This window comes from Nelumbo nucifera, chromosome 4 (assembly GCF_055504915.1).
Source record: "Nelumbo nucifera cultivar China Antique chromosome 4, China Antique-T2T, whole genome shotgun sequence".
In the NCBI taxonomy this organism is placed as follows: Eukaryota; Viridiplantae; Streptophyta; class Magnoliopsida; order Proteales; family Nelumbonaceae; genus Nelumbo; species Nelumbo nucifera.
The window spans coordinates 31905531-31918486 of NC_142652.1; the positions used below are offsets into that span (position 1 = coordinate 31905531).

Sequence of the window (12956 nt, forward strand, 5' to 3'; positions counted from 1 at the left end):
ACTCCTTTTTACATCAGTCTTTTATTTTCTGTTTAAGAAATCTTAATTTTGCCCATAGCACAAAAGAATGCTTACCAAGGCTCTCAAGCTGCTCCAGGTATTTTGCTCCCCATAAAGGCAAATCCATCAGATTCCATTTGTTAATAAAATCACCGAATGCCTCCATCTCCCTTGTGACTTTTTATCATTCATTGCTTCATGGAAAAAATGCAAAATACTGAAGTCTCCTACTAGACACCAAGGAGCACACCATCTCGAAGTGGTTGAGTCCAATTCCAGCAGAAGTCAACACCCACTAAACACTATCCATATTGTTTTAAAACAATATGGATACTGAACACTTCCCGATCCAATGATCCACCTTACTGAAGAAGCCCAAATACCACACCACTACAATGCCTCCTATATAGTTGTAAAGTGGGTTGCACCACCTGTGGGCTAGCAGAGCCCAACATGATATGGGTTGTGTCGGGCACGGCCTGGTCACTGTAGCAACCGGGCCAAGCCGCATCCCAGCCCAACACAACACAAAAAAGTGGATCATGTCAGGCTTGGGTTTTGAGGCTCATGAGCCGAACGGCACAACACAAGTGGGTCATGCTAGCACGAGCTTACGGCCTAGCCTAGCACAGCCGCATCCCAACCCAACACAGACCAACCCACTATGGGCACTCCAGCCCACTAAAATATAGCCATTGGAGGGTTCCAAACGACGATTTTTTTTATTTTGGGGAGTAAAAATGACAATAATACCCCCAAGAACTATATAACAGCTAGTTAGGGGGCATTTTGGTAAAGTGATAATTAACTTTTTAAAAGACCAAAATACCCCTCCGAACAACTATACAACAACTAGTTTTTAAAGGTATTTTCGTTAATTGAATTAATTCCAACTCCTACAAATACCCTTACCCTCCATTCTCATCACACTAATTCTTATATTCTCATGTACTCGTATACTCTCATATACTCTCTTATACACATTCCCAATCCCAATACTCTCTCTCATACTCTCTTAATCTTTGCTCCCTATCCCTAATTCTCAACCTTATTAAAGTTTCAAGAAGAAGGCTTGCTCAAGTACCACAAGTTAACAAAATCAAAGGCTTAGAAGCTTCATCACTTGAAATCAAGTTAGGATTCTAGACCAGCGGACCAGGTAAGTTGCAATTAATTTTCATTTTTTTAGGGCTTTAATACTATAATCTTTTAAAAATAGCTGGTTCCTCTCAAAATACGATAGCACCGATATAGGTTCTAGTGGTTCTATGGTTGATGTTTCCAGAGCCACACCCCTAGTACTACTACTAGGGGAAAGAAAAAGTCTAAGTTGTCTAGCCCAATCTGGAAATATTTACTATAGAAACTATCAAGGGGAAGGGAAAAAAGAGTTGTCAGCAATAAATGTACGAGTGATTTTAGTTATAGCAACAAGGGTGGTACTAGCCATTTGGCTAGGCATATGGCCACTCATCTAAAAAATATTGATAGTCAAAATCACAAATTAAGCGAGTTTTTTCGGTAATTTTCAATATTCTCAAGAAAAATGAGACAAGAATTAGCTAAATCTTTTGTACATGCTGAACAACCACTTTTATTGGCTAAAGACCCTTTGCTAGAAAGTTTTTTACAACAATCAGTAATCCCCAATTAAAAAAAAAAAACGTTTCTAGAAAAGCAATTAAAGCAAATGCTTCAAAAATTTTTATTCACATAAACAAAATTTAATTTCTACTTTGTCAACTCTTAATTCTAAAATTGCACTTACATCTGATTTCTTTGCCCTCGCCTGTTCCTTCCATGGCTTCTACCCTTTTGAACCACCATTTGAGACTTTTCGGCCAGAACTCCAACCCTACAAAGCTCCTATTCCTGTTTGACGCCAAAATCCCTCACCTCCCCCACTAATTGTCTTGAGGAAAGAGGCACCCTCCTCCTATGGTCTAATAATCTCCTTCCCCAAGTTCTCTAGCACTGGCAAGATGCTGGGAAGAAATTCCAACCAAATAGCAACCACATAGAGATGGCCTCCAGAAACTATTAATGGCCATTAGAACTGACCCTTTCCAATTTACTTCCATCCACACCCATTCACAACTTTCCTTTGCCAAGTAAGAGTAGTCCACTCTAATGAAGCCACTACACAATTCCCCCACCATTTCAATTATCTTGTTACTCCAGTACGAAGAAACCTTCCATTCGTCTTTCATTAACCCTCCTACCCTCAGGTGCCACTTCCCAATCCAAAACTTGAAAACATCAATCACCAACCCCTTCAACTAGACCCGCAATACACGACCAAGTTCTTTAACCAACAGTAGTAAGGCCAGTTACATTCCTTGAGGTAGTTTTCGAACTTTGAGGCAGATAAGCAGGTCCTATTTTGTTTAAGAATAGGTTCTAAAACAAACAGCAGAAAATGGTCCCCTTCTAATTTTCCAACCATACACCTCTTCAAGTATTGTTTACATTCCTCATCAATAGTTTCCCCCAACAGGATATAGATCGTCAACACACCTTTAACTACTTCATAGTTTCGTCATGAAACCAAGCTTGTATTCCAGCCATATCTCTATACGAACAAGTATTATCCGCCATTCCCCGACCTCGACCTTCTCGCTCTGAATTTCTTTCCTCATTTGGTCGAGATCTCCCTCTCCTCCAAGGAGGAATCAGAAGAGATTTTTTCCATGCCTATTAGGACTCCCTCTCAACCTCTCCCTACGTCGGACTTTAGCATCTCCAGCGACAAACCCTTCCTAGATATTTAGGTAACACCTATCTCCCGAAACACGGTCGTTGCGATTTATGAAAATGTTGAAACTCACACGACTCCATTTTCACCAATTATTTCAGCACTGATCACCGTCGTTCACCACCCATCAAAAATAACTACTATAATTTGAATTGGGATTTTATTTTAATAAAGAGATTGAAGGGAAGGGAAAGTGAAGACATCTTCAGAGTGCAACACAATTATGAAGGAAAAGTATTACCGAAAAGAATGCAATTAATATGTTGAAGTTTTCATAAATCAAAGAAATTCTGGAAATATCAAGTTTTCTACTCAAGCCAACGCTATTCAATTAATTCACATCATGTATTTCTCATTTTGTAGGGACCAATATGGCATCTGAAATCAACATTCAACCCTATCCAATAGATTCCAATGATCACGAAATAGTAAATATATTTATAATAGCAAGTTATTTCATATAGAATGACCAAAGATGAAAAAATGTACTAGAGGACAACAACTTATTTACAGTATTTACCTAAAATTTAAAAAACATAGCAAACTAAAAACTACGTAGGATCCCTTACAAACCTGCAAAAGTCGATTCATGGGCACAGGCCGCTTTAAATCCCAAATAATTTCTGAAACTGCATCTAATTGACTAGGGGTAAGGGAATATGGAAGAGCCTTCAACATTTTCTTTGTGAGGTTAGACCAATCATCAATTAGGACAGTATTCAGTTCATCTTTTCGGAACTTATCCAACAACCCAATTTTCTCTATTCGTGTGCCAAGTGCTTCAAGCATTTGAAAGAGTCGAGCCAACTTCAAATAAAAAACACTTTGAAAAATTAGAATGTGTAGCATGCATGAATTTAAAGCAAAAATTACCAATTATGAAAAAAAAAACTTGATTTTCATATTTAAAAACAACTATTTTCAGAACTGATAATTGTAAATGCAAATACAGCATTCCTTTCCATTAATGAAATGATATAGATGTTTCCCAAAATATAAGCACAGATGTGCCAATTATTAAGTATTACAAACATAAAAGACACAGCAAAAACCTGACTGAAGAACAGGGTGTTGGGACATGCCAAATTCATCTCAGAAACAAAATCCTTAGGAGCAAAAAACTTAACCCTATTTGAAAACTACCATCATCGTTCTTGACAGATATATTTACAGGAATGGAAACGGAGTGGGGCAGGATCGGATTTTACATATCCCGATACCGACCCCAAACACATGTATCCCGCCCCATTCCCCAGAAGGGCTAGAAATCCCAACCCCATCCCCATCCTTGCGGGGACAGGGATCCCTGTATTTTCTCTGCCACGCCCCAACCATTGCTAGCCATGGTTTCATTCACATTTTGGATTGGACTTGAACTTGCCTAAACTAATTGAGTATCAATTTGAACTCAAGCAAATAGATACCATTTGCAATCCCAAGTCCCAATAACATTAATTTAAAGTCCATTCAAATTTAGAAATAATACATTTTTAAAATTAATTGATAAAAAAATTTCTTGGATTGGACTTGAACCTGACTAAACTCTAGAGGCCCTAAGGCCCAAACCAGCAAACCAATTGGGAATGTCATAAGGTTCTTTCTAACTTCTGCCTTCTACAATTTCTTTTGATATATTATATAATATCAATTACATTATCATTCCTACCCCACCCTAAACCCGGTCAATGGTCAAAAAACGCATCCCAATCAGGGCAGGGGGTTAGATTGTCATCCCTATATATTTAAGAAACAACCCTAAGGAAAACCTATAACAACCTTTCCAACCACTAAGTGATGAAAATTTGGGTTTGAAGGAATAATAAGACAATCAAGGAGATGGTGAAATATTAATAATTAATTTCTCCAAGAGACTGATCTTGCTCAAGCAATGTGAAACATTAGTAATATAATATCTAATATATATTAGATTATGTATATTGAAAACATGGTTTGCAATATTTGTAAAGTTTAGTGAAAATGTTCTAAGAACAAATGGGAATGGCTTACAATTCTAATATATTAAAAACATGACACTACATAAAACGGAATGGAAAAATAGGATACATGTAGCCAACACTATATAGTTGGGAGTTGGGACAGTTTTAGATGATGATTATTAGAAGCTTCCCATTATTTCATTAAAATCATCATAATTCTTTAAAAATCTTTCCCTAAAAGAATAAATGGGGATTCAATGGATAGGTGCTTGGCTTACAATTCTGATATGATTCACTTACCAAGCCAATGCAATTCAGAAGTAAAAGAAAAAAGGCACACAACTATAAAAGAGGGTTCACAACTTAACCAACACATTTACTAATGGCAAGTAATGGCATACATAAAGAAGAGAATATGGCTAAAAGACTAAAGGGAGATACAGAGAAAAAACCTATTTAAGTCTCTTAATCTTATTTGATTTATACAGTAGTCAAATAGGACTGCAATCAGTCCTAGGTATAATGAGTAATAACCAAGAAAAAGAATGAGAAAGAAAGAGAGAAGGAGAGAAGAAGAGGAGAACACGAAGAGGAGAATTCAGAGAATGTGGATTGACTAGTATTGTCGCCCCACTCATCCTTTTATATTAATAATCAAAATAAGAGTAAAAGGGATGAATTACTCCTACTGCTTACATAGGCGGCAAAAGAAATAATAAACTACCAACTGTTAACTACTAACTGGGACTAACTACTATCATAAACAAGTAAATAACAGTGGGGACCACAATAATGTTCTCTATACTCCTCAAGTTGGGAATAGATGTTTGTCATTCCCAACTTGCATAGATCTGCTTCTAACTTTGTCTTTGAAACTGCCTTAGTGAGAAGGTCTACAAGTTGCATGTTGGAGGTGATATACAGAAGACACACTTCTTGAGAAGCAACTCTTTCTCTGATAAAGTGTTGGTCCACTTCAATATACTTAGTTATGTCATGTTGTACTGGATTATGGGCTATATTAATAGCAATCTGATTGTCATAGTACAGCATTAGGGGCTTCTCATAAGTAATGCCCAACTCCTCAAATAGGGATTTCAACCATAGTACTTCAGCCACACCATTTGCCATGGACCTATATTCAACTTCAGCACTAGAGCGAGCAATAACATTTTGTTTCTTACTCCTCCAAGAAACAAGATTACCTACTACAAATGCACAATATCCAGAGGTAGACCTCCTATCAACATCTGTGCAAACTTCTATTTTCATGTGACAATTATCCTTGAATAGTATACCGCTGCATGGTCACCTCTTCCAATACGCCAGTATCCTCTCAACTGCAAGTAGATGAGTAGTTCTAGGAGAGTGCATATACTGGCTGACAACACTGACTGCATAATTGATGTCTGGTCATGTGAGACAAAGATAGAGAAGTTTTCCAACTAGGTGTGTCAAGGGGCTCTCCACCTTCTGCACTGATCTTGTGATTTTGTTCAATAGGTGTGTCAACAGGTTTAACACCTGTCTTCCCTGTTTCTTCCAACAAATCAAGAACATACTTTCTTTGGGAAACAAAAATCCCATGCTTAGACCGAACTACCTCAATACCCAAGAAATACCGTAGCTCTCCCAGGTCTTTGACCTCAAACCCTTGATGAAGAAGTTACTTAAGAGACTCAATCTCACGAGTATCACTCCCTGTCACTACAATATCATCCCACATATAAAACAAGCAATGTTAAGGAAGAATCCACTTTCTTAATAAAAAGAATGTGATCTGACTAGGCTTGCACATAACCAAATTTTTCAAGAGCTTGTCTGAACCTATCAAACCAGGCTCTGGGAGACTGTTTCAGTCCATATAAGGCCTTATTCAGTCGACAAACCTTCTTTCTCGTTTTTGCACTATAAAATCCAGGAGGCAACTACATGTACACTTCTTTTTGCAAGTCTCCATTGAGGAAGGCATTTTTAACATCCATCTGAAACAAAGGCCATGAGTAGCTGGCTGCAAGAGATAATAGAACTCTAATAGTGTTCATCTTGGCTACTGGTGCAAAAGTCTCCAAGTAGTCGCCATATGTCTGAGTAAATCCCTTTGCAACTAATCTGGCCTTATACCTTTCAATGGAACCATCAGCATTATGCTTCATAGTAAACACCCATCTGCATCCAACTGGTTTCTTCCCTTTAGGTTGATCAACTAGCTCCCATGTATTATTCTTTAGAAGGGCATTCATTTTTACCTTCATTGCATCCTTCCACTCGGGTACCGACAAGGCTTCCTGCACTGTTCTGGGAATGAGAATAGTGGCAATGGATGCCAAAAAGGTCTTGTAAGATGGAAACCAATGATCATAAGACAAGAACTAGGAAATATAGTGAGCTGTAGATGAGGTACACTGGCGTTTGCCCTTACGAACTGCAATGGGAAGGTCAAGGTCATCCAATGGAGGTGAAGGCTCAACAAATGGGAAGGTAACTCATCTTTAATGGGAGATGAAGGAACTGTGGGTGGTACCTGGATCTGGATCCACATAAGGAATTGGGGCTGGCCTAGACTGCTAATGACCGAAGTCAACCTGCCTCCACCGTCTATGATAAACTCTTAAATCCCGGCACCTCTGACAGCCCTCCTCACTACACTCCCCTTCGATGATTGGGACAGGTAATGGAATTTCTGATGAATGAACCCCCACCTCACTACTCTCCCCCTAAGAAGAAACCCTATGATGAATCCCGACCTCACTACTCTCCCCCTGAGGAGAAACCCTAGGATAATAGGGTACATCCTCAAAGAAAGTGACATCCATAGAAACAAACCTCCTCCTAGAATTAGGTTCATAGCAGCAATATCCCTTTTGAGTTTGTGCATAACCAAGGAAAATGCATTTTGAGGCTTTAGGATCAAATTTGGAACGATGAGGTCCAAGGGTCTAAACAAAGCAAGTACAACCAAAAATTTTAAGAGGAATGGTAAATAACTCCTTATCAGGATATAAAAGATTGAATGGAGCTTTCATGTCTAGAACTCGTGAAGGAAGTCGGTTAATGAGATATACAATTGTATGAATGGCATCCCCCCAGAAACGTATAAGCACATTGGAATTAAACATAATGCTTCTAGCCACCTCCAATATGTGTCTATTCTTCCTCTCAGCCACCCCATTTTGTTGAGGTGTATGAGGACAAGTACTCTGATGGATAATCTCATAGTCAAGGAAATATGAGGCTAATGGTTTTGCAAAATACTCTTTCGCATTATTGGATCTGAAAATTTTGATTTTGATCCCAAACTAGGTTAAAATCATATGATAAAATATCCAGGTTAGGGTAGGAACCTCATCTCGAGAACGCATAAGGTAAACCCATGAAAAACAAGTATAGTCATCAACAAACAACAAGAAATATCTGTACCCGCCCATAGCATTAATATGATATGGTCCCCAAACATCGGCATGCAAAGCTTCAAAAGGAATATTACTTCTTTTATTACTCAAGGAATAGGTTGTTCCATAATGCTTTGCAAGCTCACAACTTTCACATTTTAAATTGGACATCTGAACAGACTCAAAAAAACTAGGAAACAAGCTTTTCCAAGACCTAAAAGATAAGTGACCTAACCAGTTATGCCAAAGCATAACCTAACTAACAGACTGAGAAACAAAAGACCTCCCAACATCACTATCTTCCCCATGTGAGCTCCCTCCAAGCAGGTAGATTCCATTCGTCTCACGGCCAACCCCAATCACCTTCCTTGTCTCCAAATCCTGAAAAATACATCAATCAGGAAAAAAGGTTACAGAACAATTTTGGGTTTTAGTGATGCTACTGACTAAAAGCAAATTAATACTACGTTTAGGAACATGTAAAACTGAAGATTTCTTGCAATGTTCACATACTAGGTCCCTCTCATCTTCCTTCTTCATATCCCTCTCCTTATCATGGTTTCAAATGTCGCCCAACATAAGTCGATGTTGAGGCTCACCGACATGAAAATGGATGGTAATATAAAAATTACATTATGTCGGTCGACATTTCCTATCGGTCCAAATAACCAAAAAAAATACAGTTTTTCCTATTATGTCGACAAGATGTCGACTAATGTACATTAAAAATATAATATATTAGTATATTATATTAATATAATACAATATATTAATATAGTTTATTCCATTAATATTTCAAATAAAATATTTATAAAAAGAATGAACAAAATATAAAAACAAAAGAATAAATTAATTACTTTATAATATAAAACATAAATATTTTTCAAGTAATAAAATATTAACTAGTTAGTATTTTTTAAAATATTTATTAAAATCACAAAATGTTTATTAAATTTTATAATAAACCATATTCTACATTTAATATAAAAAATCAGAATAAATTTAATAAATTTTATACTAAATCATAGTTTATTATAAATTTAGTATTAAAATCATAATAAATTCATTAAGTTTTATAAGAAATCAGAATTTATCTTAATCTTAATACTATAAAAAGGAGAATCAGTTTATTAAATTTATAATAAAACATAATGTATTATAACGTTAATATTTAAAAAATCAGAATAAATGTATTTCTATTTACTAGTGTGAAATATATATATATATATTAGAATTTATAATAAATCAGAATTAAAAATAAGAAAAGAAAATATCAGATAACCTTGTAAAAACATCAAAATGCATAATAAATCGGTAAATCATCATTTACTAATTTGTTATTGATCTTAGTTTCTTAGCTTTATATAATGGTTGGGAATAAGATAATAGTCTAGAAATATGTATTAATGCTTCTTTTATCATTTTACAAAATATCTTTGCATATTTCCACATATTTCATAATATTTCCACAATGTCTCTAATTTTTACAATATTTCCCCTCGACATTTCCGACATTTCCGACATATGTCCTATATTTTGGTAAGCAACATTTCCATCGACATCGATATTTTAAACCTTGCTCATCACCCCCAAACTTTTGTTTGACCGCTGCCAAGGCTGATTCAACAGGTGTCTTTAGTATGTTCTCCTACTCTCTCACTGTGCACTAGGGAGTAGGCTTTTGATAAGGTCGCACTGTCTCTCATGAGAAGTTGTCTCACAATATCATATTCAGATTTCAGACCAGCTAGGAATTCAAACACCCTATTAGTTTCAACTTGCTTTGTATAAGTATGTGCATCCTTCTGACTCTCCCACTCAATCGTTTCTAGGTGATCAATTTCATGCCACAAGAATTTCAAGGTTGAGAAGTAGAGACTGAGACTGGTTTCTCTCCTTGCTTAAGGTTATTAACTTAACATTTCATCTCATAAGCCCTAGCAACATTAAGAGGTTGGGAGTAGGTCTCTTTCATGATCTCCCAAATTTCCTTAGTTGCTTTTGCCCACAAGTAGTTTAGGCTGATGTGAGGCTGCATGGACTTGCACAGCCATGTCCATAGTTGTCAAGGCAACGCCTAGGCAACAAGGCACCCTTTGAGGCTCACCTCGCCTAATCACTAAGCAGTTTTGTATTATGTATTGTAAAATACTTTTTTATTCTTTATTTTTTGACATTATAATTATAAAATAGGCAATTAAACTAAAATATTCATTTTGTGTGTTTATATACTAAGTTGTTTTTATTATTTTCTTATTTGTTAGGATTTAATCAATACAAGCATTGCTAAATGCTGTATTGAACCCTCAAAGACTTTAAAACCTGAACCAATAAGTAAGGAAGAACTTAAAATTGTCTAATCAACACATTTTCTATACTTTAACATGAACTCTATACTTTTCTTATGAAAATTATGAATAGTTATTAAGGAAATATGGCTATGGTACCTAGGGAACTACCCTAGGATCTATGTTTTCTATATAAAAAAATCCATCGCCTAGGCTAGGTGACAAGGCGCCCCCCCAACGCCCAGCCTCGCCTTGGCGCCTTGAAAACTACAGCCATGTCATAACCAAATAGTTCTCTTGAACCCATTTGGCATAGGTTGGGTCATCCTTAGTTGGTTCCTTCACATCCCCCAACAAAAAATTCAGTTCCCCCTACCCCCAATGGCCATCATGGCTGATTGGGCCCACTCCAAGTAATTTGATCCGCAAACTTGACAGTGGTGATCTGAAAAGTGTTCACAGAAATACTACCAGAACCACCAGCCCCCAAAAAAGCTTCCCCTTGATGCTTAAACTACATTGTTGACAGCCCTTCTCAAAAAATAGGTTAAAAAAAACCTTTTTTTGTACTGAAATAGGTTCGGCCACCACCCAGAATTTGCTAACTCCTGACCTAGAAGGATGAAATAGGTTCGGCAACCACCCAGAAATATTGAATTAGGTTCTTCTAGTTTTCCAGACAGCAAAATCACTCAATCTTGGATGCTGAAACTGATCCAGAATTGGCAACAGTCATAGACTTTTAGGGTTTCAATCCTAGAACTGATCGTATGTCAAGAAAGAAACCCTGAAACTCAGGAGAGAACTAAAAATCTTGCAGCCGCACCTCCCATTTTAATAAAAAAAAAAAAAACCTTTTCAGATACGACCTCAAGAACAAATATCAACTTACTCAAAAAGGTCTATCCACCACCTTCAAGCCAAGGTCTGAACCCTAAAACTGAGATTTCTTCCCTTCTTCTGATTCTTCCTGATTGCTGAACACTCTCCAAGACCCTACGAACCCTTGGGCATCAATTGCACACTGCCAGCAACCTCCAAGAACCAGTCGATGAACTAATCTCTGCTGAAACTTCCAACCCTAGGAAGTTCTCATGTAGTTGGCCTGATTAGACTAACATGAGAATTCCTAGGTTAACTCTGATACCATGTAGTCGAATAGGAATGCAATCAGTCCTAGGTATAATGAGTAATAAACAAGAAAAAGAATGAGAAAGAGAGAGGAGAGAAGAAGAGAAGGAGAACACGAAGAGGAGAATTCAGAGAATGTGGATTGACTAGTATTGTCGCCCCACTCATCCTTTTATATTAATAATCAAAATAAGAGTAAAAGGGCTGAATTACCCCTACTGCTTACATAGGCGGCAAAAGAAATAATAAACTACCAACTGAAATAACTACTAACTGAGACTAACTACCATCATAAACAAGTAAATAACAGTGGGGACCACATTAATGTTCTCTACATATACAATTGTTTTCTATGGCTTTTCGAGACTCACATGTGCATTTATACTTCTAACAATTCCTTGAAGGTTATTAATTAATTCCATGTTCTTAGAAAATTTCCCTGACTTTTTAGATTTTCTTAATATCTTAGAAAAATTAGCAAAATATCCTCGAAATTTCCCCATCTCAACATGGTGCAATGTCCAACAATATCGAATATGTAAACCATGATTGTGGCATGTTTATTAGCTGCGGTTTATGCAGTAATTTAAAAGGCATGCCTAGGCACACAGGCGAGGTGCATTTTAGGGTATGCGCCTTGCCTAGGTCCTAGGCGCAGCCCTTTCAAAAGGTGCACGCCTGGTGTGCCTAGGCATAAGCCTGATGCACCTAGCACCTCAGCCCAAGTATGCGCCTTTTGAAAATTCCACGCTTTTTTGCTTTTTTTGAACCTAGTAGTTGGGTCAGGGCAAACACAAACAAGTCCTTGTTAGGGTCTTAAATTCTAAGTTCTCGCACAAAAAATAAAATATCTTCTTAAAAAGCAATTAAAATTATAAAATCATTATTTTTGTGTGAGAACTAAGAATTTAAGACCCTAACATGGCGTTTTTGGGCTTGCCTCGAGGGGCGTGGCACCAAGGTAGCTCATAGAATCAGGAATGTAATATGTTTTATATCACATTAGCTACTTTAAGTAATGCAATTGAGGAAAAAAAGAGATTTGGGGTTTTACATGCTTCAAAATATTTTATATGTTTGATTTTATTTTTAAATTTTCATTTGAATACGCTTTACATGTTATGTTTATGTATTTTAATTTTAGATAGTAGGTCTTTTAAAACATTTATTTTAAAATTTAATTTTATATCTTTTTATAAATATTATGTTTAATATTTTTATTTTTGTGAATTTTTTGGCTTTTTTTTTAATTTTCTGACACTTTATTTTTTAGCTTTTTTTTGTATTTTTGCTCCTTGCTTCAAAAAGGCACACGCCTCGCCTTTGCGCCTTGCACTTTTAAAACATTGGGTTCAAATATTACAAATCATGCTTTTGTAAATATATATACATATGCGGTCAATATAGACATTACATAAATACAAATAAACACAAATAGTGTCATAGCTCAACA

General features: G+C 36.5%; 1 protein-coding gene across 4 annotated transcripts in view; it reads right to left on the reverse strand.

Annotated features, from left to right (window-relative positions):
• The window catches only part of LOC104609933 (DEAD/DEAH box RNA helicase family protein), a 123813-nt gene that overhangs the window by 38915 nt on the left and 71942 nt on the right, over positions 1–12956 (reverse strand). For all 4 annotated transcript variants that reach the window (XM_088903463.1, XM_010276366.3, XM_088903461.1 and 1 more), the window contains one exon: positions 3329–3562. In XM_088903463.1, the coding sequence (XP_088759589.1) occupies positions 3329–3562 (234 nt within the window). The remainder of the gene's footprint in view (positions 1–3328; positions 3563–12956) is intronic.